The sequence below is a fragment of the Solanum tuberosum genome, unplaced genomic scaffold (assembly GCF_000226075.1).
Source record: "Solanum tuberosum cultivar DM 1-3 516 R44 unplaced genomic scaffold, SolTub_3.0 scf00021, whole genome shotgun sequence".
Taxonomy (NCBI): domain Eukaryota; kingdom Viridiplantae; phylum Streptophyta; class Magnoliopsida; order Solanales; family Solanaceae; genus Solanum; species Solanum tuberosum.
Window position 1 is genome coordinate 666423 of NW_006238947.1, and position 27144 is coordinate 693566.

General features: G+C 32.4%; 3 protein-coding genes and 1 non-coding gene across 5 annotated transcripts; 1 reads left to right on the forward strand and 3 right to left on the reverse strand.

Moving 5' to 3' along the window:
* Positions 1–417: 417 nt before the first annotated feature.
* Positions 418–6527, forward strand: LOC102604670 (kinesin-like protein KIF22). 2 transcript variants are annotated; one of them, XM_006340966.2, is made up of 14 exons: positions 418–528; positions 1688–1946; positions 2036–2204; positions 2593–2983; positions 3079–3284; positions 3375–3685; positions 3760–3823; positions 4290–4386; positions 5300–5562; positions 5642–5688; positions 5781–5802; positions 5946–6008; positions 6095–6133; positions 6225–6527. In XM_006340966.2, the coding sequence occupies exons 2-14, from the start codon at positions 1711–1713 to the stop codon at positions 6267–6269; spliced, it is 1953 nt and encodes a 650-aa protein (XP_006341028.1). In that variant the 5' UTR covers positions 418–528; positions 1688–1710; the 3' UTR covers positions 6270–6527. The 2 variants fall into 2 exon arrangements, with proteins under 2 accessions (XP_006341028.1, XP_015161458.1); XM_015305972.1 differs by lacking the exon at positions 418–528 and adding an exon at positions 539–639.
* A 667-nt stretch (positions 6528–7194) lies between these two features.
* On the reverse strand, positions 7195–8890 carry LOC102577567 (metallothionein-like protein type 2 B). The gene is made up of 2 exons (XM_006340965.2): positions 8762–8890; positions 7195–7664 (listed from the first exon to the last, which is right to left on the reverse strand). The coding sequence occupies exons 1-2, from the start codon at positions 8824–8826 to the stop codon at positions 7481–7483; spliced, it is 249 nt and encodes an 82-aa protein (XP_006341027.1). The 5' UTR covers positions 8827–8890; the 3' UTR covers positions 7195–7480.
* Positions 8891–10405: 1515 nt separating this feature from the next.
* Positions 10406–12069, reverse strand: LOC102605015 (metallothionein-like protein type 2 B). The gene is made up of 2 exons (XM_006340967.2): positions 11937–12069; positions 10406–10847 (listed from the first exon to the last, which is right to left on the reverse strand). Exons 1-2 carry the CDS (start codon positions 11999–12001, stop codon positions 10664–10666), a joined length of 249 nt encoding a protein of 82 aa, XP_006341029.1. The 5' UTR covers positions 12002–12069; the 3' UTR covers positions 10406–10663.
* Positions 12070–21266: 9197 nt separating this feature from the next.
* TRNAK-CUU (transfer RNA lysine (anticodon CUU)) lies at positions 21267–21339 on the reverse strand. The gene has a single exon. It is a non-coding gene; the product is annotated as a tRNA-Lys (tRNA).
* Positions 21340–27144: the final 5805 nt, after the last annotated feature.

Sequence of the window (27144 nt, forward strand, 5' to 3'; positions counted from 1 at the left end):
AGTCATTCTAACTACTTTTCGTTTTGAATGGATTGTTGTCACTTTTTTCACATTTTAAATGAATTGTTTCTTTTATTTTTGTGTATGGTTAATAACCGAACCAACCAAACCGAAACCAATAATCACCAAACCGATAAATGTATATTATATTTGGTTTGGTTTGGTTTTGATAATTTTAAAACCGATTAAGTTGGTTTGGTTTTGGTTTTGACCAATAACCGATCCAAACCAACCCGTGAACACCCCTAGTCGAAACTAAACGAGTCCATAAAATTGGCTATTGAGTGCAATTGCTAAAGATGAAAGCTTTATGGGTTGGGGTTGGGCCATGCAAACCCATACCCAAAGGCAAAAGGCCCAAACACTTTAATTCAAAAAAAGTTCAAAACCCGAGACCGCCATTTGAGAATTTGAAACTGTACTAATCTCAAAACAAACTCTTTGTAATTCATTTCTCTCACATACACACAAAGTGTTACAAAAGGGAAAAATAATTGTGAATTTTGGAGTGTGATCTACAAGCTTAAGGTTCGTAAATCTTCAAACATAATCCATTGATTTTTTGGTGGTTTTTTTTGGGTTTTTTCGGGGACGTGGAAGGGGATTACAAGGAGGGGAAATCGAAATCTCGGGAATCAGGTAGTTAATCAACTAAACTACTAAGATTCTCGTGATTTTGATGTTTCTTTGTCTATTTTTGGTTTTAATTTGTGATAAATATATATTTTTTTAAAAATTAATTGAATGGTCTTGGTCATTCTTACTCTAAATTTGATTATTCTTATGGGAGAAGAACTGGATTTACTGTCTGTTCAGAGAGTGATTTGTTTATTTAAAGGATTTAAGTTGTATATCACATACTCTATTAGTTTAAAAGTAAAATGTTAGTGAATTGAACTTGAACTGTAATGTAAATGGATGGCTAAGATAGGAATTTGGTACAATGTTGATTAAAGGGAACATTTTGAGCTCAATTCTTTGTAGAATAGTTAAAAATCCAAACTTTCTGAGGTTGTTAAACTGAATTTAAAATTATTTCACATTCTAGGGTAGGCTGTGCCACACGGGAATTAGGGTAGTAGAGTTGTCTAGCTAATCCCTTCATATTAGTAGTGGTAGTATTACTCTTGTAGTTTCTTGTCCTTCTATTTTTGTTACCATATGTTGGTTTGTTGTACTTCGATTATTGTATTATTGATTTGTTATGAGTTCACCTCCGTTATTTCTTTTTCTGGATTGCTTTGGTTTGTTTTTCCTGGAGCCGGGGGTCTATCGAGAATGACCTCTCTACTTTTGAGGTAAGGGTAAGGTCTACTCTACCTTCCTTAGAACTCACTTTGTGAGACTACACCGGATACATTGTTGTTGTTGTGGTTGTTATTCTTGGGTAGGTGTTTGACTAATTTCAGATAGACAAGATACATAAATAAAGATTAAAAGGAAAAAGGAAGTATCCCATTATGGTGAAGTATTCATAAAACAAGTCAAACTTTAAATTGATTTATGCTCTCAGTTGAAACTTTTTTGTGATCCTTCCAGAAGTAGATGAGTTGTTCCATAAAATGAAGAAACACTTGTTCAAAAGATTAATCTGGCATGCTGTTTATTGAAAAAGACAGTACTTTGTTCAGCAAGACTACATTTTTAAATGCTAATGTTATTTATTTTATTGTTGTTAAATAAACAGGTTCTGTTGTCCCTGACATTAATATGCAAATGAATGGTCTTAAAGCATGTCAAACAGAAAACTTGCCAACCCCTGGAAGAGTGCAGCAGTTAGAATCCGCTGTGGTCACAAAAGTTAGAGTAATTGTTAGAGTTCGCCCTTTTCTTCCTCGAGAAATCAACTCGATAGATGGAAACCCAATCTCTTGTGTCTCTGTTCTCAACTCAGAATGTGAGCCTTCTGAGGATGTCACAGTTCATCTCAAAGATCATGATACTAGGTAAGTTTTTTATCAATTGCTGGCATGTGTTAAGATTAAATCTGTCTTACTACAACCTCATCCTGGGAACCTTTTGTTTTTGACTTTAGTCGTAATGAATGCTACAAGTTGGATGCATTTTTCGGTCAAGAAGATAACAATATAAGCCAAATATTTGGCAAAGAAGTCAGTCCTTTGATCCCCGGGATATTAGAAGGTTGCAATGTAACAATATTTGCTTATGGTGCTACAGGGAGTGGCAAAACATACACCATGCAGGTATGTTTTATTTGTCTACATAACACAACTTGCTCCATCACTCCTGCAAGTGGACTAGATGCTAAAATATACTCGTGGAGTACGAGATATATATAGAGTTACAAGTTATAACAAACCTACTCAATGTTTCTTTTCAAGTCTTTTGCTGCTCTATAACTTCTATAGCATAGATCCACGATTGAGCAAAGGACATATCAGACTATTCAGATTGATACCATGCATAAGCTTATCCCATATATGCAGCCGTTGGTCCTAATCTAGAACTTCTCCATGTGACCTCTTCAGAGATATGTATTTGAAGTATAATATAGTTCCCTTCAGGCCTTCCTAAATCCTAATTTTTGGATGTACCTGTGAATTGTTTTGATAAACCTTGTTGCCGATGCAGGGAACTGAAAACCTCCCTGGTCTAGTGCCACTTGCAATGTCCTCTATTCTCTCGAAGAGTCAGGGGAAAAGTACCGTAGCAATATCATACTATGAAATTTACATGGATAGGTGCTATGATCTACTAGAACTTAAGGAGAAAGAAATTTTCATATTGGACGACAAAGATGGGCAGATTCATCTCAAAGGACTTGCACAAGTTGCTGTCAGTTCAACGTCAGAGTTTCAAGAAGCATTTTCTTGTGCGGTTCAGAGGAGAAAAGTTGCACATACGGGTGTTAATGATGTCTCTAGCAGGAGCCATGCTGTGCTCACGGTTTATGTTTCTACTCCAAGTTGTGATGATACTGGAAATGTCATTACTGGGAAGTTGAACCTTATTGACTTGGCAGGTCTTAAAAATTTACTAAATCCAACCATGAATTGTTTTAAAAATATTGAACTGAAAAGTTACTCACATATTGTAACTCAAATGTCACTGAATTAGGTAACGAAGACAATAGAAGAACTTGCAACACTGGAATTCGTCTACAAGAGAGTGCTAAGATCAACCAGTCCTTATTTGCACTATCAAATGTCATTTATGCACTGAACAACAACCAACCACGAATTCCCTATAGAGAAAGCAAATTGACAAGGGTATTGCAAGACTCTCTTGGAGGAACAAGCCGTGCTTTAATGGTCGCTTGCTTGGTAGGATGTTGTATATATCATCTCTTGCCTTTGAGTACCATGAATGCAGCACTGCTCTTAACATTGTCAATTCTTTTCATTTGTTCATAGAACCCTGGAGAGTACCAAGAATCTCTTCATACAGTTAGTTTAGCAGCCAGGTCAAGACATATATCCAATTTTGTTGCCTCAGCACAAAAAGGAGATACTCCAAAGGTCAAAATCGACATGGAGGCAAAGCTTCGAGCATGGCTAGAATCTAAAGGCAAGACAAAAAGTACTCAGAGAATTGGGGCATTTGATTCACCATTTACTAGCAAAACTCCAAATTCCATATGCTCTACCAGAAAGCTAGGTTTGTTTGGGAGCTCTTGTAAGCAAAAATCTATCAGTAATCAAGGAGCTTCAAGCATAAAAAAGAGGTAAGAGATTACTCTATTATCTTGCTGTATTTACCTGCCTTTGATTTTGATGATTGCTTAACTATGTTGTACAGGGATCCAGATGGAGCTTGTAGAAATTTATTTAAAAATGGACATCGAGCGAACTTAGTAGCAGAGGTAAAAAACAAAATGAGAACTATAATTTCTCCCTAGCTTGTTTTGAATTTATGATGCCCACTCTGTCTTAAATAGAATAAATCCATTGACAGACTTGATTCATGGGAGGTCTTTTGTTAAATTTCTTAGCTACTGTATATGTGATGTGATTCCATTTCTTTGAATGAAGATGAACTAGTAACCATTAAACGCAACTGTCTCACCTCCACTTTGAGTTGATGTAACGTCTGATAGCTTGATAAGCTCTCAAAGAAAACAACAATTCCTAAATTTTTTTCATCTTTATCACAAAGAGAATCACTCAGTTAGTGTGCGAGAACTGATAATTAACAACTAAGAAGAATTTTGATGTAAAACTTTTTGAAAGGACAACAGAACAATTTGATCACACTTTTCATTATAGCAGAATTGGATTTAATTGATAAATCTTTTTAAGTTGGATTTCTGCATTAATGTGCAAATGCAGGTTCGGGACCTTGCTGATACTGGTGGACAAAGAGAAGAGAAGAAATTTGAGGTTTTCGCTGAAAGGGTTGTGCCTGATTCTAATACAGCGGTGCATGGTAAATGACCATTATAATAACCACATCTCAGTATTTACAGTCTGCTACATGTATTCTTCATCCCAATTCTATATAACTGACTCATATTAAGCTACAAGCATGTGACTTTCCAATTATATATGTGCCAAAGCTAGTTCTAGGGTTCTCCTCCATCTATTCCTCCCAGAGAGTGTATAGTATAATGGTTTATGGGCCTATGGCTATTCTACCTCAATTCATATGAAGCTGCAGCAACTAGACAATTTTTCAATGATGTATGTGCCATAAAAGTTCCGTACTTTTCTATCAATGTTCTCACAGTGAGTGGTTGAGTAGCTACTCCACATAGGTTTATTAGCAAACTTTCACCGATTATACCTAAAACATTTGATCTATCTGGCCATGACTTATTTTCACGATATTAGGTGCCCTTTGAGTTTCTTGCTTTTTCATATATAAGATTGCACATTCCTTTGTATGACTTGTTATAATCAAATTCTCATTTTTCTTGAACTTGCTCGTCCTTTATAAACCAGCATCTGTTCATGGATGGCACAATCGCGGCTCATTTCACAAAGATTTTAATTAGTCGAACCCACTAAGCTTAAGGGTCACTACACAATCATTTCCCCCGCTCCACTATAAAATCCTGAAAATAGCACTCATATTTGTGTTCTTTCACATACACGAGGCATTTGTACTACTATTACATCATGTATTTGAAGCATGCCTACTCCCATAACCCATTTAGACTAATGTCTAAATCTTGTCATTTGCATATGTAACTTAGTTGGAGTTTATTTGTTTAATTAGCCCTTTTTACATATAGCTGTGAAAATTCGTAGTTAAAACTTTTTCAATATATAAATATAAAACATCTTGCTTACAAGCAGTCAAATAAACTTTGAAGATTTTTGTCTGTTTGGTCTTGTAGATGAACAAACCAATGCAGAGGAGAAAGTGATCATGGTTGATTGTTTGAACTCCCTTAAAGCATGTGAGGTTACCCCTAGGAAGGTCCTTTCTCCCATCAACTCCAACGTAAACAATGAGAACTTGTCCACAAAGGACCAAATACACCTTATCTGCAATCAGCAGACTCCTATGCCATCCTTTGCTTTAAGCAGTCTTGATGAGAACATAGCAGCGTTAGGAACTCCACTTGATAAATTTGGTGCACGAAGTTCTAACTTAAAGGTGAGCAGGGAATCCTTTTGTCATTATATTCTGATTGTTTAGCATTTCTGTTTATAATAATTCTTTGTTGAGTATACAGAACTCTCTTGTCCAAGAATACATTGAGTTACTGAACACAGCTAGCAAGTGAGTGTTTTTTGTCTTCATTTCCCTTTTATTTTTTCTATTTCTTCTTTCTGCATCGAGACTTAACTTTGTTTTGTGCTACATTGTGTTAGGGAGGAACTCATGGCCATAAAGGTATGTTACTAGTCTCTTCACACAATTCCAACATTCTCAATCTCTATACCAACAATGAGTTTTGATTCCATTTTTGCATGATATAAACATCATCATCGCTCATACTAGCTGTGATCTTTTATTGCATCTTTCATATCATTCAGGGAATTGGACAAAAGATGGCTGAATACATTACTGATCTAAGGGAAACAAGCCCCGTGAAATCAGTAAGAAACTCTTTTTATGGTATCTGATGTTAAAGATTCTTGATTTGTGACTGCATAAAAAACTAAGCCTACTTGTCTGGTTGCAGCTAGATGACTTGGAGAAGATTGGATTGACATCAAAACAGGTAATTCTACGCGATGATCTGCATTTCCATTCTACTCCTTTTTCTTGTGTCTGTAGTATATGCAGTATTCTTATAGAGTATTTGTCTCTAGGTACATAACTTATTCAGGTGGGCTGCAAGAGGAGTATTGGGATGAAAAACTTCTCTGCAACGTCTTGTTGTTTGTAGGATCATGTAGAAGAAAGATTGTGTTTCTGGCTAGAATTTTAATGTATCTTGTACTATTATTTATGAGTAGTTGGATTTGAGGGCTTGTGTTAATTACCTCATAATACTAAGTCTCAGACTAGAGCTAGACAAAGATTTACCTTCCTTTCTCCTCAAATGGCATGTATCATTGTACCAATTCCAACCATAAATATTTCACCATTTTCATAGTTATATCTCTTGGGTATTATTTTTGTTGGATAGCTTTTTCCTATCGCGGAATTTCCTAACAAAGGCATCATAGTATTGCTCCTCCTGAAGGCTGCTTTGTTTAGATAGACGTGTTATCTTTGTTATATTCGTGCTTGCTGCTGCCTCGATACAATTGTGACTATCATTTCTCTTCTTTTACGTGCAATGGGTCCAACATGGATATGGTAAGTGAAATCCCAAAAGAAAAATGGAGAATGGAATCAAACTCAGCGGAGAGCGCTTTTAGTCGCGCTGGTGAATGGAAGCTCCCCTATCAAGCAAGAAGCAAGCGACTCTTCCCTACTTCTCCCCAAAAATAAGTAAAAATAGAATATAAACGAAAAGTTGTCATAATCAATAATTCGTTTGTTCTTGATAATTTGTTGACTTATCATTATCCATATTTTCTTCTTTGAAAGATTTACGAACATTCTACCTTCTCCAAGACCACCCAATGGAATTCACACATTTGCAAACACTCAATACTCTGATCCCACCCAATGGATTTCGCACATTTGCAAACACGCTACCTTCTCCAAGCCCACCCTATGGAATTTACACATTTGCGTACACTTTATGCTCTCCAATATCAAGACTTAAAAGATTTACTATAGTTTTGCAGCCTAGAGTGTATCATAAACACACACAAAAAAGAGGAAACATTAACAAGGAAGTACTTGAATTAGTTGAAACCACAACAACACATTTCCAAACTTAGATGCTAAAATTACCAGATGCAGAGATGCTCATGTTACACAAACCATATTAATGGTTACTTATACACTCCATTACTATATTTCTTATTACAGGGAAAAAAAGAACACATATTTTTTCCCTGTTTCAACACACACACACTAAAACACTAGAGAAAAACACATTTTTCAACTATTTTCTTCAACCATAAAAGGCTAACACCATGATCTCTGCTCTGTTTTAACTATAGTTTGTTCACTTAGAACAAGTGCAAGGGTTGCACTTGCAGTCAGATCCACATTTGCAGCCATTCTCAGCAACAGGGGATTCACCCATCTCCATGGCGCCGAAGCTTGTCTTCTCAGGTCCCACCCCAAGCACCAAAGTCTCGGTGGTTGTGATGCTTTCGGTGTAGCTCATGTCTGGGTACATCTTGCATCTACAACACCAAAATCCACCACAAACACAAAAAATAAGAAACTTATTGATACCCCTCAAAACATCAAAGAAGAGGAAGCCTAATCAGGGGCGGAGCTAGGTGGGGTTAGTGGATTTGGACCCTAGCTTGTTCGTAGCTTTTCTGTAGACCCTATATTTGTAATAGAAAAATAAGTAATAACTTGTGAAACTAACAAAACGGATTGACAACTCAATGATAAGTAAGGGGAAGGAAATTTAGAACCCAAACTCCTAATACTGTTTCTGCCTCAACACAAAGTAAAGGAGAGCCAAAACCCAAAAAAAAAGAACTTTGTTGGGCAACACACATACAAAAAAGGAACTTGTCACCGCGGGCGGACCTACATAGAGTCCTCTGGGTGCTTGGGACTCATTAAGCTATATAGAAATTAAAAGGTATTTGTGTAAAGTTAACATAGAGCATCCAATGAACAGGCTCATTGGCTCTTGAGTTGGTGGTTAAGGTTCTTTTAGTGTTGTTGATCCTGAGTTTGAATCTCATCTATAACATGTCTTTTTTATAATTTTGACTCCACCCAGAGCTCACTTTTAATGCGTCTTTTTTATATTTTTAACTCCACCATTTTCGGAGTACCCACAACCATAAAATCCTAGATCCACCGTTGCTTGTCACCAATCCCTCAAAATTAGCATATAAATTGCCCAACACAACTATTTTTGTGATCCCATAATTTCCCATCAAAATTCAATTTTGCATTAATCCATGCATGGATCATCCAGAACAGGATAAATGGGATCAGAATTTCGTTGTGCAAAATTTTGATAAAAAGTACCTAAACAAAAAACCGAGAAATCACACAACAAATCTCCGATTAAAAAATTCACTCCTTACACACAAAACGCATCCATGCATGGATGACGGATCACAACAAAAACAGAAAAAATCCTTAATTAAAGTTCTCGAGTTCAAGCTAATTATAAAACGAAAAATCTTTAGAGTGCTTTTTCCTCTCGCCTTTACACAGCGAAAATTCATTCAAATTAATCACCGTTCCATACAGATATCAAACACCAGACGAGAAATCAAAAAAAAAAAAGAAGAAAAAGGGGATTTACCCTCCACAGCCACTGCCGCACTTGCAGCCAGATCCACAGCCACAGTTTCCTCCACAGCAAGACATGATTGATCTGAGATTCAAAAATTGAGAAATCAAATGTGTATTGATTGATGTAGAATGAGTGATTGAGTGAAGAACCCTGAGTGTCTATTTATAGTGAAATGGTGGTGGAGGAAGGGGTGATATCGACCGTATACGTGTCATGATCGTATGGGAATATGTTATCCTTGTAAGTCGGTCCATACATGATTTATCTGTCCTTTTCTATTATCATAATCTGTTCCCTTATCATCACAATTACCATTCGTAACGCCGTATGTTCCAGATATATTTATTTGTATCGGGTGTTTATGACTTAATACTTCATTCGTCATAATTTATGTAGCACTTTTCGAGATTCAAACGATTCTATCTTTGATCGTAAATTTTTCATATGTCTTTTAATTATTTTGAATTGACAGTTACTGTGACTTATAATACTTTTTACATAGTTTACAAATATATAAATTTCATTTTAAAAAAATTCAAGATTCCACGGGCATATATTCGGTCATACTTAAATTGTTTGACTTTCAAAAAATTAAAAATGTCACATAAATTGGGACATATGAAATATATTTGTAAGGGTAATTGAGTTAATGTAGCATATGAAACGATATGAGAAAGATTATGGTTCAATTTCATTGGTTAATGTCATTTTAATTGATTAGGTTGAATTTGTTTGATAAGATTTACATTTTTAATATGATTTGTGAGTTATTATATTAAAGTAAGTTACTTAATATACTATAAAAGAGTAACGACTACAAATAAATATTTTTTAAAAATTGATAATTAAATTTAGATATTTATGATACTTAGAAAACAAAAATAATAATAATTTAATATAGGAGTACTTTAGCACAATAATAGGTAATGTTTCCGTTTCAAGATTTTTGTTTTTTAATATATTATTTCAAGTTTGAAACTTAGAATTCTGAATGGTTCAATAAAGATTATAATTCACATGTGTTGGTAATTATAATAAAGCTTAAATCAAAATCAAATTAATACTAATACAAAAAGAAAATCAATTCAACACTAAAAATGACAATAATATTGAATATTTGTTTATTAGTTTTACATTAGTTTAGACAATTCAAATACATAATCTAATTTTAATTTTCTTTAATATTTAATCATGTAACTAATACTTATTAAATTTATTTTAGCATGATTTAGTACTTTCAAATTATGATAATTTTCATTATAACTTGTTAATTTGTAATATTTGTTTTACGCAATTTCATTATTATTATTTTTTGTTGGATATTTTAGTGTCATTACTCATATCATATTTTGTGTTATTTTCTTAAAAACACCTTAGATAGTTATATTTTGATAGGACTAGAGAAATATTTGAAGTACAAGTAAATTATATGTTTGTATGAATACTTTACCGAAAAAACCTGAAAATTCAAAAAAATCCAAAAAAACCCGAGGTCGAAAAACTCGAGTTTAATTGATTTGATTTGATTTATAGAGTTAAAAATCCGACACAAATAATTTGATTTGATATTAGAAAAACCGAACCAACCCCATCATTTACACCCCTAATAAACACACACAAAAAGGAGGAAACATTATCAAGGAAGTACTTGAGTTAGTTGAGAACACATTTCCAAACTTATATGTTAAAATTACCAGATGCAGAGATGCTCATGTTACACAAACCATTTTACTGGTTACTTATACATTCCATTACTATATTTCTTATTACAGGGAAAAAAAGAACACATATTTTTTCCCTGTTTCAACAGACAGACACTAAAACACTAGAGAGACACACATTTTTCAACTATTTTCTTCAACCATAGAAGGCTAACACCATGATCTCTGCTCTGTTTTAACTATACTTTGTTCACTTAGAACAAGTGCAAGGGTTGCACTTGCAGTCAGATCCACATTTGCAGCCATTCTCAGCAACAGGGGATTCACCCATCTCCATGGCGCCGAAGCTTGTCTTCTCAGGTCCCACCCCAAGCACCAAAGTCTCGGTGGTTGTGATGCTTTCGGTGTAGCTCATGTCTGGGTACATCTTGCATCTACAAGACCAAAATCCACCACAAACACAAAAAATAAGAAACTTATTGATACCCCTCAAAACATCAAACAAGAGGAAGCCTAATCAGGGGCGGAGCTAGGTGGGGTTAGTGGATTTGGACCCTAGCTTGTTCGTAGCTTTTCTGTAGACCCTATATTTGTAATAGAAACATAAGTAATAACTTGTGAAACTAACAAAACGGATGACAACTCAATGACAAGGAAGGAGAAGGAAATTTAGAACCCAAACTCCTAATATTGTTTCTGTCTCAACTTAAAGTGAAGGAGAGCCAAAACCCCAAAAAAAGAACTTTGTTGGGCAACACACATACAAAAAAGGAACTTGTCACCGCAGGCGAACCTACATAGAGTCCTCTGGGTGCTTGGGACTCATTAACCTCGTCTCAAAAATAAAATAAAAAATATATATATATATAGAAATTAAAAGGTATTTATATAAAATTAACATAGAGCACCCAATGAACAGACTCAGTGACTCTTGAGTTGGTGCTTAAGGCTCTTTTAGTTTTGTTGATCCTGAGTTTGAATCTCACCTATAACATGTCTTTTTTTATAATTTTGACTCCACCCAGAGCTCACTTTTAATGCGTCTTTTTTATATTTTTAACTCCACCATTTTTAGAGCACTCACAACCATAAAATCCTAGATCCACCACCGTTGCTTGTCACCAATCCCTCAAAATTAGCATAAAAATTGCCCAACACAAAACTATTTTTGTGATCCCACAATTTCCCATCAAAATTCAATTTTGCATCAATCCATGCATGGATCATCCAGAACAGGATAAAGCAAAATTTTGATAAAAAGTACCTAAACAAAAAACCGAGAAATCACACAACAAATCTCCGATTAAAAAATTCACTCCTTACACACAAAACGCATCCATGCATGGATGACGGATCACAACAAAAACAGAAAATCTTTAGAGTGCTTTTTCCTCTCGCCTTTACACAGCGCAAATTCATTCAAATTAATCAACGCCCCATACAGATATCAAACACCAGACAAGAAATCAAAAAAAAAAATTAGTACTATAACAAAAACAAAGGAAGAAGAAAAAGGGATTTACCCTCCACAGCCATTGCCGCACTTGCAGGCAGATCCACAGCCACAGTTTCCTCCACAGCAAGACATGATTGATCTGAGATTCAAAAATTGAGAAATCAAATGTGTTATGATTGATGTAAAATGAGTGATTGAGGGAAGAACCACAAGTGTGTATTTATAGTGAAATGGAGGTAGAGGAAGGGGTGATATCGACCGTACACGTGTCATGATCGTATGGGAATATGTTATCCTTGTAAGTCGGTCCATACATGATTTATCTGTCCTTTTCTATTATCATAATCTGTTCCCTTATCATCACAATTACCATACGTAACGCTCGTATGTTCCAGACATATTTATTTGTATCGGGTGTTTATGACAAACTAAATAAATTAATACTTTCTTCGTTATAATTTATGTGATATTTTTTGAGATTCAAACGATTTTATTTTTTATCATAAAATTTTCATACATCTTTTAATTATTTTGAATTGACAGTTATTGTGACTTATAGTACTTTTTACATAGTTTACAAATATATAAATTTCATTTCAAAAAAATTGAAGATTCCACGCGTAAATTTTTGGTCATACTTAAACTGTTTGACTCTCAAAAAATGAAAAGTGTCACATAAATTAGGACAGAGGAAACATATTTGTAAGGGTAATTGAGTTAGTGTAGCATATGAAATGATATTGAGAAAGATTATGGTTCAATTTCATTGGTTAATGTCATTTTAATTGATTAGGTTGAATTTGTTTGATAAGATTTACATTTTTAATATGATTTGTGAGTTATTATATGAAAGTAAGTTACTTAATACTCCACTATAAAAGAGTAACAACTACAATTTTTTTTGAGGAATTTCTAAATTAACCGATCAAACTGTATTATTGACAGTACCCTATTGATAGTGACTTCTTACCTACCCAAAGAAATGACACTCTTCTGTTGGAACAAAATATGGGCATGCACGTACCTTGGCTTAAGTTGTTATGTATATTAAAAAATTATTTTTAAAAATTGATACTCCTTATTTAGATATTTATGATACTTAGAAAATAATAACAATAATAATAATAATTTAATGTAGGAGTACTTTAGCACAATAATAGTTAATGTTTCCGTTTCAAGATTTTTTCACGTATTATTTTTTTCTCGAGAACTTGCTAGATACCAATAGTTTGTGACCCAAAATCTACACAAGCATGTTCATTGACCACACGACTTTATGTCTCATATGATTAAGTTGTGTTTAATGAATAATATGATCATTAAAGAGTATTTATAAAAAAATTGCAAGATAATTAAATAATTTCTAATTTTAATAGAAAATGAAGAATTAAATGATTATTTTGTTAATGAAATGTGTTTAATTATATACGATAAAATGATTAAGAAACATGACACTTATTAATAAGAACGATACGTATTTTGTATCACATATTTCTGATATATATTGCTCATGTGTTAGAAGGATTGCATGGATGACACTTTCTGTGAAGTTTAAATATCCGTAAAATAACCCCTCAAATGATGAAGTATTGCTCAATTGGCCAAATTACTTTTAAGAATAACTAATTTCGAAATAATAAATAAATTTGTATTTCGATGCTTATCAATGTATACTTATAAATAAATTGAAGTTTGTGTTTTTAAGATATTTTTAAATTACCCAAAGATTGATTACTTGTTCTTATAATCATTAAACGTTAAGTCTATAATTCAGATATGTCCATTACTTTTATATATTATTGATTGAAATAATAAAAATTATCAAATTATGATTTTTATAAAAAAAAAATATATATATTTATTATGTTTAATGTGGTATTTATTTATGTTTCACCCAAAGGAGAACATCAAAAGTACATAAATCGTTTCTAATTAAGAAGTATTTTGAGTTTATGATTCAAAATTAATGAATTAGTATATTCTACTTGCAACACTTGCTCTTTATTTAAATTTTGCTTATGATACGATTTTTAATGGACTCAACTTTTTCAAATTTGTGTGAATAAATTAAATTTTATTTTGGAGTGTTAAATTTTGACGTTGCACTATATAGTACCAATAAATTAATTGCTAAAATCTTATTAATGTATTGGAATCAGTACAAATTAAGCCTATTTTTTTTTAATATATAAATGGATATTGTGAACAGTATTAAGGCTATTTTTTAGAACAAAAAGCTCTAAATAATTTTTAATCTTGTGAAAGAGTACGTTCAAATTGTTGATAAATCTTTTGCCGAAATACTAATAGATACTCTAACAATCATGAAAATTGATAACTTTTGGATGAAAAACAAGTAATAGTTACTTGAAGAATGTGAAATTTGTTCAAATATTAATAAAATTGAAGACTAAGATAATAAAAGAATATTAATATACTTGATTTAATTAATTATCTATTAATTGTCTACTTTAATATTCAACCTCTATATTCTTCTATTAACTGTCTACTTTAATATTCAACCTTTATATTCTTCTATTAAATTACAATATGTCATATCATATCTAACCACAACTTCATATCATTTTTTTTGAGGAACATTTATACATTTCTAGTTTCTAGCCTTAACTTAGTGACATAAAATAATATAATACACCCTATAACGAATTTCATATATATGTTTATTAATAATATTGTCTTTTTAAGATATTTTGGCTACTTTTTACTAACACATGAATCATGATCTTTGCCTTTTCTTTACCTTTTTTATAGAAAAAAAAAACTAATACCACTCCTTGAGTAGACTTTTATTAATACATTACTAAAAAAAAAATACAAAGTAAAAAAGATCAAATTTTATTTACTAAATCCAAAACAAGGGTTAAACATCTTTTCTCTCGTCATTTATTTTTTACTTCACAAAATTAAATTTTAGAGATCGCTTACATGATATAATATAATTTAACTTATATACATGAATAATTATATAAAGAATTCTACAAATGGCCCTTATATTTAGAAAGTGAGATTCGTAATCTTTAAAATAAATTAAAATTATTATAATAAACAAAAATAATTTGATAATATATCTATATAAATTAAAGGGGCTAAACTTTTTTTTCCAAAAAAAAAACCGCCAAGTTGAGCACTGAATCAAAATATATACAACTACATTTCATATTCTTATTCTTGCTTAAATAATTTTCTAACCTATAGTCCGGATTGGACCTTTCCTTTTTCCTTTTTTATGTATATTTAATTAGTTTTAATATTAAATCATTCATCTGAATCATAGATTTAAAATTAGTGCTAATATTTGGGGTTTGTCTTACATATTCGATCAAACTTCTAATAATTCTTCCGTTCAATTTGATTGTCATGTTTTAACTTAATGTAGAGTTTTAAAAAAATAAATTAAATTTAATGGTTTTAAATTAAAGATATGTAGAATGTATCAAAGTATAATCTTAGGATTTTAAACATGTCGTGTGAAAAGTTCGAAATAAAGAATTATAAAAAAAAAGGGAAAATTGTTTTGAAACCGACTAAAAATAAAAAAGACTAAGAAGTATACACTGACTATACCCTATAGCTTGTCAAAAGTCATAGAATGTATACATTGACTATACAATATAACATACCTATACGCTATACATAAAGCTATATACTAACTGTACATTATGATACCTTAGAAAAGTATACAGACTATACAATATAACATACTTATACATGAGCTATACAATGACTACACATTATGATACACTCAAAAGACTGAAATATAGTTTAACTATACATGAAGTATACATTGACTATTTAATCTTGATCAACTCAAAATCACCTCTAAATAGTTTCAAATTTTAGATATGAAATTCTCTCGATATTTTAAATTCTTTGATATATAATTTGCTCGAAACGACTCACATTTAATGTAAGTCGATTTAAAAAATAAAAGAAGAGGGAAAAGCCGCTAGAAGAATCATCAGCAACAACAAGAAGAAGACGAAGCATGCCAAATTTTGTAAGAAAAAAGTGCTGAATGACCATTTATCATAATATAAATAGCTTATTATTATTTTAAGTGAACTATTTTTATGTAAAAAATATAATTTTAATGGACGTTTGGTATAATTTGTCTAAAGAAAAATAGAATAAATAAATTAAAATTGAGAAATAATTACTCCATATGTCATAATTTATGTGGTACTTTTCGTTTTTTGAGAGTCAAACAGTTTAAATTTGACTGAAAATTTCCGCGTGGAATCTTCAATTTTTTTGAAATGAAATTTATGTATTTGTAAATTACATAAAAAGTGTTATAAGTCACAATAATTGATAATTCAAAATAATTAAAAGTTACCGTTAAAGATATAATTATTTGAATTTAAAAATTTAAAAAGTGTCACATAAATTGAGACGGAGTAACTGATTATCTAAAAAATTACATGAATAGAGACATAAAGTCAACTTTGAAGTTCTATCCTTTTTCTTTATTTTGGTGGAGTTAATAATTTTGTCCTAAAACAAAGAATAATTTTAGTGGCCAAAAAGGTGCTCAATTCAATATTCCGAAATGTAAGAAGCAAATACCATTTTATTCTTTTTTTTTTAAGAAGCAAATATCATTTTATTCTTTTTTTTTTGTACAGAAGCAAATATCTATCATTCAAAAGAATATAATATTAGGTGACTATTCTTTTTCTCTATGGTCCACAAAAAAAGGCTTCTCTCTTTACAAGAAAAACAACCAAAGGAAAAAGAAGAAGAAAGAATGGTTATCCTTGTTCATGATGTTTATTTTAACTATTTAGTATTCACTATTTACTTATCTGCTTAAGTTAAATACGTGCAAGATAAATATGTTATAAAGATAAATTATTCTCTACATAAACTTTTTTTTCCAGAGTTTGAATTCAATTGTCTTGATTAAAAGTAGAAGAGTTTCAACCATCCACAACTCTTCATTGAGGGATATCTGAATCCATCCTATTATATATTTTATATGTTTTCACTCGATAATTGATACTTATTTTCACGCCTTATTAATGATGACTATATTCTATGATTTGAACCTGATAACTAATAAGAAATGAATATTGATCGAACTCAAGCCCAACAATTAATTCAAGAGGTAAGAATAGTCCAAATCATAAGATGAAAATATATTTGGCTTGAGGATAAGGGAATACAATTTCGAAATTCAATTCTGAATTAGTTTATTCTACATTTTGTTGAGTTTTAAATTTTGGAATTAGTTATATTATAATTATAATATTATTTTAATCGCACACTGCTGTAGATAAGATAATAATTCGAGGATTACTAATCCCTTAACTAAAGAACAAAATGACATACATTTGCCTTTATCTAGAATTTTTCTCCTAAACCTTTTAAACAAGACAAGGTTAAAATTGGGGATAAGGGTCTGAAAAATACTTCAACTTTGGTCGAATTTGCTGTTGCGATACTAAATTTTCATGAGGACTTATTACCTCCCTAGACTATTTAATACTGTATTTTAAACATATATATTTGCCCACGTGGACATAAAAAATAATGCAAAATTATAAATAGTAATGTGTCCACGTGGGCACATACATACCTTTAAAATACACTATTAAATAGTTTAGGGGGTAAAAAATACGGTATTAAATAGTCTAGGGAGGTAATAGGTCCTCATGAAAGTTTAGTATCGCAACAACAAATCCGACCAAAGTTGGGTATTTTTCAGACTATTATCCCTTAAAATTGCAAACAAAAGTTTATCCCAAGTTTTATCTACTTTACACCAAATACTATATGTTTCATTTATATTAATACATCTCATTTTTTGTCCAATAAACTAAATATCTATCAATAAAAGTATATGCATTAAATAATTCTGCCAGTATTAATTTCGCTATTACAATTTCGGTATTATAAGCCTCGAAATATCATATTCTCTAACCAAACAATCTCTAAATACCCCTTAATCCATTGATGTAGAACTCAACGTCCTCCTCTAATTAAACATCATAATTGAATATCTGAATCATAAACAATACAAGATGACGACTCAATATCATGCTAAATAATAAATTGGATAATTATAACTATAATATTATGATGTAAAAATAAATAAAACTCGAATCTAACTAATACTTAAAAAAAAATCCTATCATTCCACCACAATTTTCGATGAAGGAGAGAAGAGAAAAGATATGTTTATTTATTAGCAAATGGGCTGATAATTGTGCAAAGGGTCCTCTCTTATCTTTTATATACTTTGTAGTCTTGCCAAAGTGACCTTTCCTTCGTGCAACATCAAATCAAACATAATAGGATTTTTTTTTTCATCCAAACATATAATGATGGCTTCTATGTTAAATAATAATAAAATATTAATTTAAGTTAAATTATTAAAAAAATTATTAGCTACGAGCTATTTAATGATACATTAATAACAAATTTCTTCAAAACCAGTTTTGGAGTGAATTAATTCTCCTCTTGAAGTTGTAGCAACTAGGTGAGGCATAATTCCTCGATCGCTCACAACTTTTTGCTTAGATTTTTATCGTTACAAAATTATATTGTATATTTCTATTTTTATTCCTGATTATGAATTAATTCATTGTAAATTTTAGGGTGTATTTGATACAAAAGATTGATATAAGTAAAAAATATTATTCTAAAAACTTTTATATGTAATTTAGACAAATATTACCGAAGTGAAGGTAAAAAAGTGGGGTGTTGGGCTACAAACGTAAGGGTAAAGATAAGGTGTACATGTTGGAGAAGGGAATAATGAGGAAAATGACTTTCCGTCTTTTAATCTCTTTTCTGTGAGCTCCTCTCCTTACAGTCAAGTGACTTTCACTCCTTAATAAAAAAAAGCCTGAACTCTAACAAAAGTAGGGAAAACAAGTTGCACAAATAACATTCGATTTATTGCCTCCTCCCTCCACCACCACCCCGAACCCCTACTTCTCACCACATTCCCCATCATATATACTTTTTTGCTAGATAACATATAAATACTCTTGAAATAATATTTTCTTGCTTACTTACCAAACACTAAAAAATAATCAAGAAACTCACTAATAATCTAAGAAAACATTTTGTAAAAAAATATTTTCCTAGAAATATTTTCCTTCGTACCAAACACACCGTTAATTTAATTTGTTTTTTTATCGACTATTCATGGTGGGGGGTAGGAATGAACTTCCTACGTCTCTATGGATGTCGAATAATTTAAAGATGGCCTACAAAAGTGAATCTCCTTTCCTCTTTATCATTTTGTTAGTACATTTTAACCCCATATGAATTATTGTTTGTTAGTTGTAATTTATCTTTGTACACATGTTTTCAAGGTAGTACCAAGGTTTAGTTTAGTACCACTATATATTAGTGTACTTCATTAATAATTAAATTACTTATAAGCGCGTAAAACTCATATGATCACTAACTTATAATAATGTCAAGATCATAGTGTAATACATAAAATCACAACTATATCTATCTCTATAGTGTTATCAAGACATTTGTCGGTTCTAAATGAGAACGACAACTCATTATGTAGAGTATACGTTCTTACACAACAAGATAAGTTCATCTTTATTCAAAATTTTAATTACATATATGGGAAAAAAAGTCTGAAGAGGAGAGATGGATCTTCAAGAAATGAGCGAGAACTCCTGATTGCTTAGGATGTCGTATTTTCCATCTCGATACCTATGTAAATCAAGTATAAATAAAATTTGATAAAATTCTTAGACTTCATTTATCTCAATTCAAATCTTATAACATCTAAATCAATTCCAAATCCCATGATAAGAAAATATCGTTGTTTGAGAAAAACACAAAAAATAAAGGAGATAATATTGCTAGTTGCTACTTTGGCCTTTGGAAGGAGAATATAGACATGGGGTTGTGTATTTTAGATTGAAAAGGACATAGAATAACGATAGATAACAATGGGTTTTTTTTTCTTTTGGAAGGGGGGTGAGGATTTGAGCTAAATTATATATGAGGAAAAAAGAAAAAGAAATCATATAGCAATTATAATATGCCTTTTACCAACATGGGTTGTGGTGCATTGGTGGGAGCACTTCACCCTTAACCAGAGGTCTCGAGTTCGAGCCCTAGGTATGGAGCGCCACCCACGAATAGGCCCTACAGAGTGCGATACAAATTTAGTCGGAGCTCCAATGTAAGCTTCGGTGGAAAACAAAAAAAAATCTAATATGCTTTTTTCTTTGTCATTTATAGTTTGGTAGATGCCATAGCACATGACCAAAAGAAAGATAAGTAAGTGAATGTTGGTTCAATGATTGGAAATGTGAAAGACAAAAAATGGAGGGTCATTTTTCTTTGAAGATAAGAGGGAACCTATTATATAATGAATGTAGTATTTGTATGAATGTGAAATAAAGGGAAATGAAAATTTAAATAAATTTTTTTTATTGGATATATTGGAATCTTGTTCCTAATTGATTAAAGAGAGGAAAAGTTATGTGCTTAAAAGGATAGAGAAGAAGACAAGTCTCGCATCGCTTGGTTACTCATTCTATAGTATTACGTTATAACACAAGATAAGCCTTTTCTTTTAGGCTAATTCATCTTAATTCAAAATTTTAGTTACATTATTAGTGAATTCTTGATTGCTTAGGGCGTCACATTTTCAGTGTCGATACTCGATACTATGTAAAACAAGTATAAATAAAACTCTTAGACTTCATTTATCTCGATTCAAATCTTATAACTCTACAGGTAAGTAATTCAACACCTCAAATACTTATAACATCTTGAATTGAGTAAGTAAATTCAACACCTTAAATATTTATAACATCTTGAATTGAGCAAGTAATTCAACACCTCAAATACTTCAGGTTCGAGCTTGAGAATGAATATGTAGTGATCTATGAAGCATAAAAAGAAACGCCCACTGTGGGGCTCGAAGGTTCGAGCCTTGAGAATGAATGTAGTGATCTATGAACGAGCTTGAGAATGAATATGTAAATGAATATGTAGTGATCGAGCCTTGAGAATGAATATGTGGCGTAAAAAGAAAAAAGAAACGCCCAGAGAATGAATATGTAGTGATCGAGCCAGTGGCGTAGCTACCCTTATGTCAGGGTGTCCAATTGGATACCCTTCATCGGAAAATTATATCGTATATACAAGTAAAATAATAAATAAAATGTCTAAATAACATATTTTGGACACCCTTGACACAACAATATGATGTAATCTAGTGGTTTCAGGCGCCTTGAAAGAGTAAAAACACACAAACTTAAAGTGTTTGTGTGTTCGAATTTCACTAGTAACAATTTTTTTTTCACTTTTTCACTACGTGAAATTTCTGGCTCCGCCACTGGATCGAGCCTTGAGAATGAATATGTGGAGAAAAAAGAAAAAAGAACGCCCACCGTGGGGCTCGAACCCACGACCACAAGGTTAAGAGCCTTGCGCTCTACCAACTGAGCTAGACGGGCTTTGTTGTTAGATTTTATTACTCTTAATATTTTTCGCAATATTTTCCTTCCAGACTCAAAAATACAAATTCCCTCCTTTCGATTTATGCGACACAATTTTCTTATTAGTTTTTTTTTTTTTTTTTAAAATGATACTTTTTCTATTTATTAATGTAACTTTAAACTTCCATTTTGCACTTAATGACATGCTTTTATAGAAACGTTTACAGTGTATTATAACAGAAAAATCTTAGCTTTTGAAAACTAAAATCTTTACATAAATGATAGTTGAAAAGTTAAGAAAGTTATATACTCAAAAACATGTAGAAACATTGGTCCAAATATGTAGAGTCTCAAAATTTTGTGAAAAAATATATGTGCTCAAGATTCTTCTTTTATACTTTCTAGAGCACTTGAACAAGCAATTTGCTTATAGAATACAATACCATGTATATATATATACAGAGGCTAATCTAGGATCTAGAGTGAGCGGTTCAGTACGACTATAATCTATTATTATATGTATATATTTCAAATTCTTTTTTGTATATGTATACGTAGCTCAAGTCAAAAGCAATGAGTTCAATTGAACCACTTAACTGGACCAAGACCCACCTCTGTACATATATGTGTTGGACCAAATGTGTCAAGCAAAAACTAGTATATCATATGTATACATAGCTCTAGTAAAAAATCAAGGAGTTAAATTGAACCATTAGACCCGCCTATGATCCGCCTTTCTACGTATATGTGTTGTACCAAATGTGTCAAGCAAAAGCTATTTGTACCTTATGTATACATAGCTCGAGTCAAAAGCAAAGAGTTCAATTGAACCACTGAACATGTCCTAGATCCGCCTCTGTAAGTTTATATGTTGGACCAAATGTGTCAAGCAAAATTTATGTATAATATGTATAAAGCAAAGAGTTCGATTGAACCACTGAACCCATCCTAGATCTGCCTCTGTTAACGTATATGTTTTGTACCAAATGTGACAAGTAAATGCTACTTACACCGTATAAGGTATGCATAGCTCGAGTCAAAAACAAAGAGTTCAATTGAACCACTGAACCCGCCCAAGATCCGCCTTTGTATGTATATGTGTTGGACCAAATTTGTCAAAGCAATACAAGGAAGCTGAACAACATGAACATCAAGTGAAAACCAGCTCTTCTAAAAGATCATTCAATATAAGATCCTCCAACTCCAGTCCACCACACACAGCATCAAATTGAAGGTTCATCCAAGTTTCATCTTTTGCTAGATCACGGCTCACAGCATCGTCAATTGGTTGATCATTCTTCATTTCAGATTCGAAACACGAGTTTACATCTTTCCATACCTCACCAAGGACATGGTAGCCAATAGGCATCGTATGGATATGAGAATGACACGTTAACAACTTTGGCCAGTAGGAACATGATCTCTCATAAATTTGTAACAAGACTTCATTGATCAAATCAAACAAAAGTAGTTGATCACAAGTAACACCCTCTTGATCAAGTAAACAATAACCTTCCACTTCATCAAATAATGAAGGATTCACTGGTTTATCAGCAGAATGCCATTTCCCTATAAACTTATGTCCACTGAATCCTGATAGTTCTAGTACATCTTTTACATAATTGAATTCAGATTCATATCTTTTATCAACCTGAATTTGCAAAATTCTGTTCAGATCACTCGATGACAATCCTTTTTTATCGGTATTAACTGCATCCTCTTCTGCACCTGTGGAATATCAGTATTAGTTTGCTAAAGAAACTGAAGAAACGTACGTATTTTATAGAGATATATAACTAACACAGCATGGATAATACATGAAGACACGTACATAATTTACATGTTTTACGTATAAAGTATCAAACTTTGGTATGTTTGGCATCATTTCAATTTTTACATCAGGACCAAGACATGTTTGGAATGTGTCCAAATTAATAGTTTTCTTAGAAACAACAACGTACCCAGTGTAGTCCCACACATTGGGTTCTGGGGAGGGTAGAGTGTGCGCAGACCTTACCCATACCTGAGAGGTAGAGAGGCTGATTCCGATAGACCCTTAGTTCAAGGAAAAACAAATCAAAGCAATCCAAAAAAAGAAGTAACGGATGTGAAAGTATAACAAAGCATTCTGAGCAGTAACTATAACAAAATAGTACGATAATCAAAGTACAAGAAACAACAGATAGATCAATGCATAACATAGAGAAGAATATATAGATTGCCTCGAATAAGATACCTTTAGCTGCCGAGAGCCCAGTTGCACCAGAAGTAGCATTCTGAAAAATCATATCAGGCAGAGGAACAGGAATTGGTTTATCTAAGTTTGAAACAACAGAAGAGGTTCCCTCGATAATGTTTTCAACTGAGGAAGAGTTCTCGCGAGTCCTTAAGCCACCAAAGTCATCAAAACTCTCGCTGACATCAAGAAAAATCGTACTCTTGGAGTCTGAATTATATCCCTCCTCAGTATGGTTTTCGGAACCTAAAGGGATATCTAGGGACTTCTGTTCATTGGACTTGGAAATTCCTACATATAAGTTGCTGCTCGATGTGGCTCTGTCTAGTGTATACGAGGATCCACGTTCAGGAGAGTCATCAAACTTGAAAGAGTTGTAATATGTGAGATCAGGCATAGAGAGAATCCTATCGAGACCTATAGGACTACTTCTAGCCGGTGAAGGTGATCTAGATGTTCTAAAGCTCAAACGATCAGAAATGTGATGTTTTTCTTCCCTATAGAAAGATGAATCAAGTAATCGATTATGTTTGTGCAATGACTCATTAACAGATAATGTTCTCCTAAAGGATTTCATTTTTTCACTCTTGGTAAATGGAGAATTGCTATGAGCAAAAGTACTTCCCTTTTCAATATCCTTTGATGATCTATGACCATGTGGAACCTTATGAAGGACAGCATCCATGACAATACGACGCCTCTCCTTTCTACTCTCCTCGAGTGCATATCTTATTTTTTGCTTTAGATTCTTAAAACGATTGAGGATGAGTTTACTACTCTCACGGTCTTTCTTTTCTGCACGAGGTGAACAAGCAGAGGCATTATCAAATGATTCAGCTCTTCTGATCAACGCGTGTTTTCCAATGTCATCATCATCGCTACTCAAATCCGTTGATGTCACTGAGTGGCTATTAAATCCAGCAGAACCAGACACCTCACTACCAACTTGTGACTGATCATCTTCCCCTTTAGCATGATGACCACATTCCATCTTGTTCTTATGTTTCCTTGACCTGACAGCTTTTCTTCCTCGTGATCTACGCGAAGGAAATGAAATCGACTTTATAAATCCAAGCATCAACTTGGATGAGTCATTTCTCATGTTTTCTAATTCCATAGGCTCTTGTACTGCACGCTCGCGTATTTTTTTGGTGGGAGGGTCTAATAGACTAGCAACAGAATAATTAGAATGCTCCAAAGTCTTGTCATTTATAGGATTTTCATGAGAAGATTGTAGATCAGCAAGGTCTAGATGTTGAATAGAATTAGTTCTTTCGAGCTGTATAGGACAGGATGAACTTCTCCGGTGCCTGCTCTTTCTTTTAGACGTCTCTTCTTGAGTAATCAGAGATCTTATTCGAGATAACATTGAACTTTTGGACACTTGATTAGGTTCTTTGTTTTTCGACACAATCTGAAATGTTACAGCCGATGACATAGTCAGTTAGCGCGCATATATGTACATAATGTAGCAAGAAGCTGTCAACGGAGAGCACAAAAACAGAAACTTGAAAACCTCTCGTATACTATCTGGCAAACTTACCGGGCAATTCTCAGTAGCAGTTGCATTATCCCCTAGAGCTTCAACCACTGGAAAAGTGAAAACAGTTAAACAGTATGCAATATGCAACATACAACTTCACCATCTATAGGCTTAAAACTTCAAACAATGAAAGAAAATAGTGATCCAATACTACACTAAGCCTCTAATAGTCGTAGACGAACCACCTATCCTTTTTATTGAAAATGCCTTAGATATAAAGACGACGACAAACTGAACATCTAACATGACATGCTTAAGAGTCTAATAAACATAAAAAACTATTTTGTTCTCTTTTTTTCTCTGTTCTTTCCTCACCAGCAACTCGCTTTCCACCCTTCCTTTTGCGCGGAAGGCGTTTCCTGTGAAGTATCCACATGCATCCCGGAGGATTTTCCGGACTAATACTAGGATCTTGGTGCTGCAATCCCTTTCCCATTGTGTTATAGTAGAACCGAATTGCCTTTATTCTGAAGGCCTAGCGAGTTCCTTTTCTTTCCTCAGTCTTCCTACACCTGAACCATATGTAGGAAGACAATTAGCTAAAAACCAATAGATGATCAAACAAAATAACAACAATTCACTTATTCAAACTTTCCCCATTTCAATTACATCTAGTAAGATCTATAAGGTGTGTTTCACTTTCAAATCTCATAATATGGGCATCTCAAAGTGAACAGATAAACAATCAATCGGTTGTTTCAAAGTTACTTGGTATCTGTGCTGGTGAAGGTAATAGTACCCTGTGATATATGTCGAGGTGCATGTAAGCTGACCCAGACAACACCGTTATACATGAAAAAAAGGATTAATACATGAGTAACAGAGTAAGTTTGTCTAGACAGCGTATTTCTTCATCCTTAACTAGAGGTCTCGGGTTAGAATCTCTCTGGATACATAGTAGCGTTTGTTAGGGATTGTTTTACCACCAATGTGGAAAAGTTTGTCTAGACATAAAAATAAATCAAAATAGTATCTTTGCAATTGTAAGTTTGCGCATGACGCCCTAATCACTTTCGAACCCAACAAGTATAAGATACCAGATGATTAAACCAAAAACAAAAAATCTTCCCATTTTTTTTATTTTTTTGACAAAGCAATTTTCACATCCATACCATAAGATTAAAAGAAAAGACACATAAGGGGTATAAAATAATCATAGATGAATCCAATATATATGCAATGTAATATATTAAATGGTGCACTTACAGATTTTTGAATTCTGAATCTGTCTCTGACATATATAAAAGAGTATTATAATTAAAATATTATCATCATCGTCAGCGTTATCGTCGTCATTATAATACCTTAGTATATAAATTGAAGCTTCACAAACATGGTTGAATTTTGCAGAGAAAGTGAAGGAAGAAGAAGGAAATGGATGGAAGAGAATTGAGAGAGAGAAAAAAATAATACTATAACTTTGTTTATTTAATTTTGGCGCCATTTACCCGCCAACCGTTTTCCGTTTCTTTCTCTAAAATTAAAATGGATAAACTTTAGGTTTTTATAAGGATTTTAATTTTAATTTTTTTTTTAAGAAAATAATTTTTAATTAGGTGCATACTCTACTTGTGGATTACACCTGATATATTGTTGTAATAAAAGAATTTAGGGAAAATTAGCAATTAAGTCATAATATCTAACATAATAAGTCAAAATAACAACACTTTAAAATATTTATTTAAAATGGCAGAATGACAATATTTTTATAAAATAATATGTATTCAGATTTTAGTATTTAAAATTATTTTTATTTATGGAAAGAGTCCTATATTGGACCAAATTATATATCAATAACTGTTTAAAGAAAAAAAAATTAAACCAATACACATTAACCTTTTTTCAACTCCATTCACGTTTCTTCCCCACTTTTCACGTTTCTTCCCCACCTTTCACGTTTCAAGTTTATCTTTCTTCAAGGTGCTAAATTGTTGTTCATCAAGAAATCTTCTTTATTGTTAAATGAAATCTATTTATTAATTCAAGCAGATTTCTCGATTGGCAAGGTAATTTCCATTATCCATTTTGATTTATTTTGATTTGA

Coding starts and splice junctions, on each gene's coding strand:
- LOC102605015 (XM_006340967.2), bottom strand. CDS start 12,001: ATGTCTTGCTGTGGAGGAAACTGTGGCTGTGGATCTGCCTGCAAGTGC. Junction 10,848..11,936: donor TGCGGCAATGGCTGTGGAGG/GTAAATCCCTTT, acceptor TTGGTCTTGTAG/ATGCAAGATGTACCCAGACA.
- LOC102604670 (XM_006340966.2), top strand. CDS start 1,711: ATGCAAATGAATGGTCTTAAAGCATGTCAAACAGAAAACTTGCCAACC. Junction 5,803..5,945: donor AGGAACTCATGGCCATAAAG/GTATGTTACTAG, acceptor CATATCATTCAG/GGAATTGGACAAAAGATGGC. Junction 6,134..6,224: donor TTGGATTGACATCAAAACAG/GTAATTCTACGC, acceptor ATTTGTCTCTAG/GTACATAACTTATTCAGGTG.
- LOC102577567 (XM_006340965.2), bottom strand. CDS start 8,826: ATGTCTTGCTGTGGAGGAAACTGTGGCTGTGGATCTGGCTGCAAGTGC. Junction 7,665..8,761: donor TGCGGCAGTGGCTGTGGAGG/GTAAATCCCCTT, acceptor TTGGTGTTGTAG/ATGCAAGATGTACCCAGACA.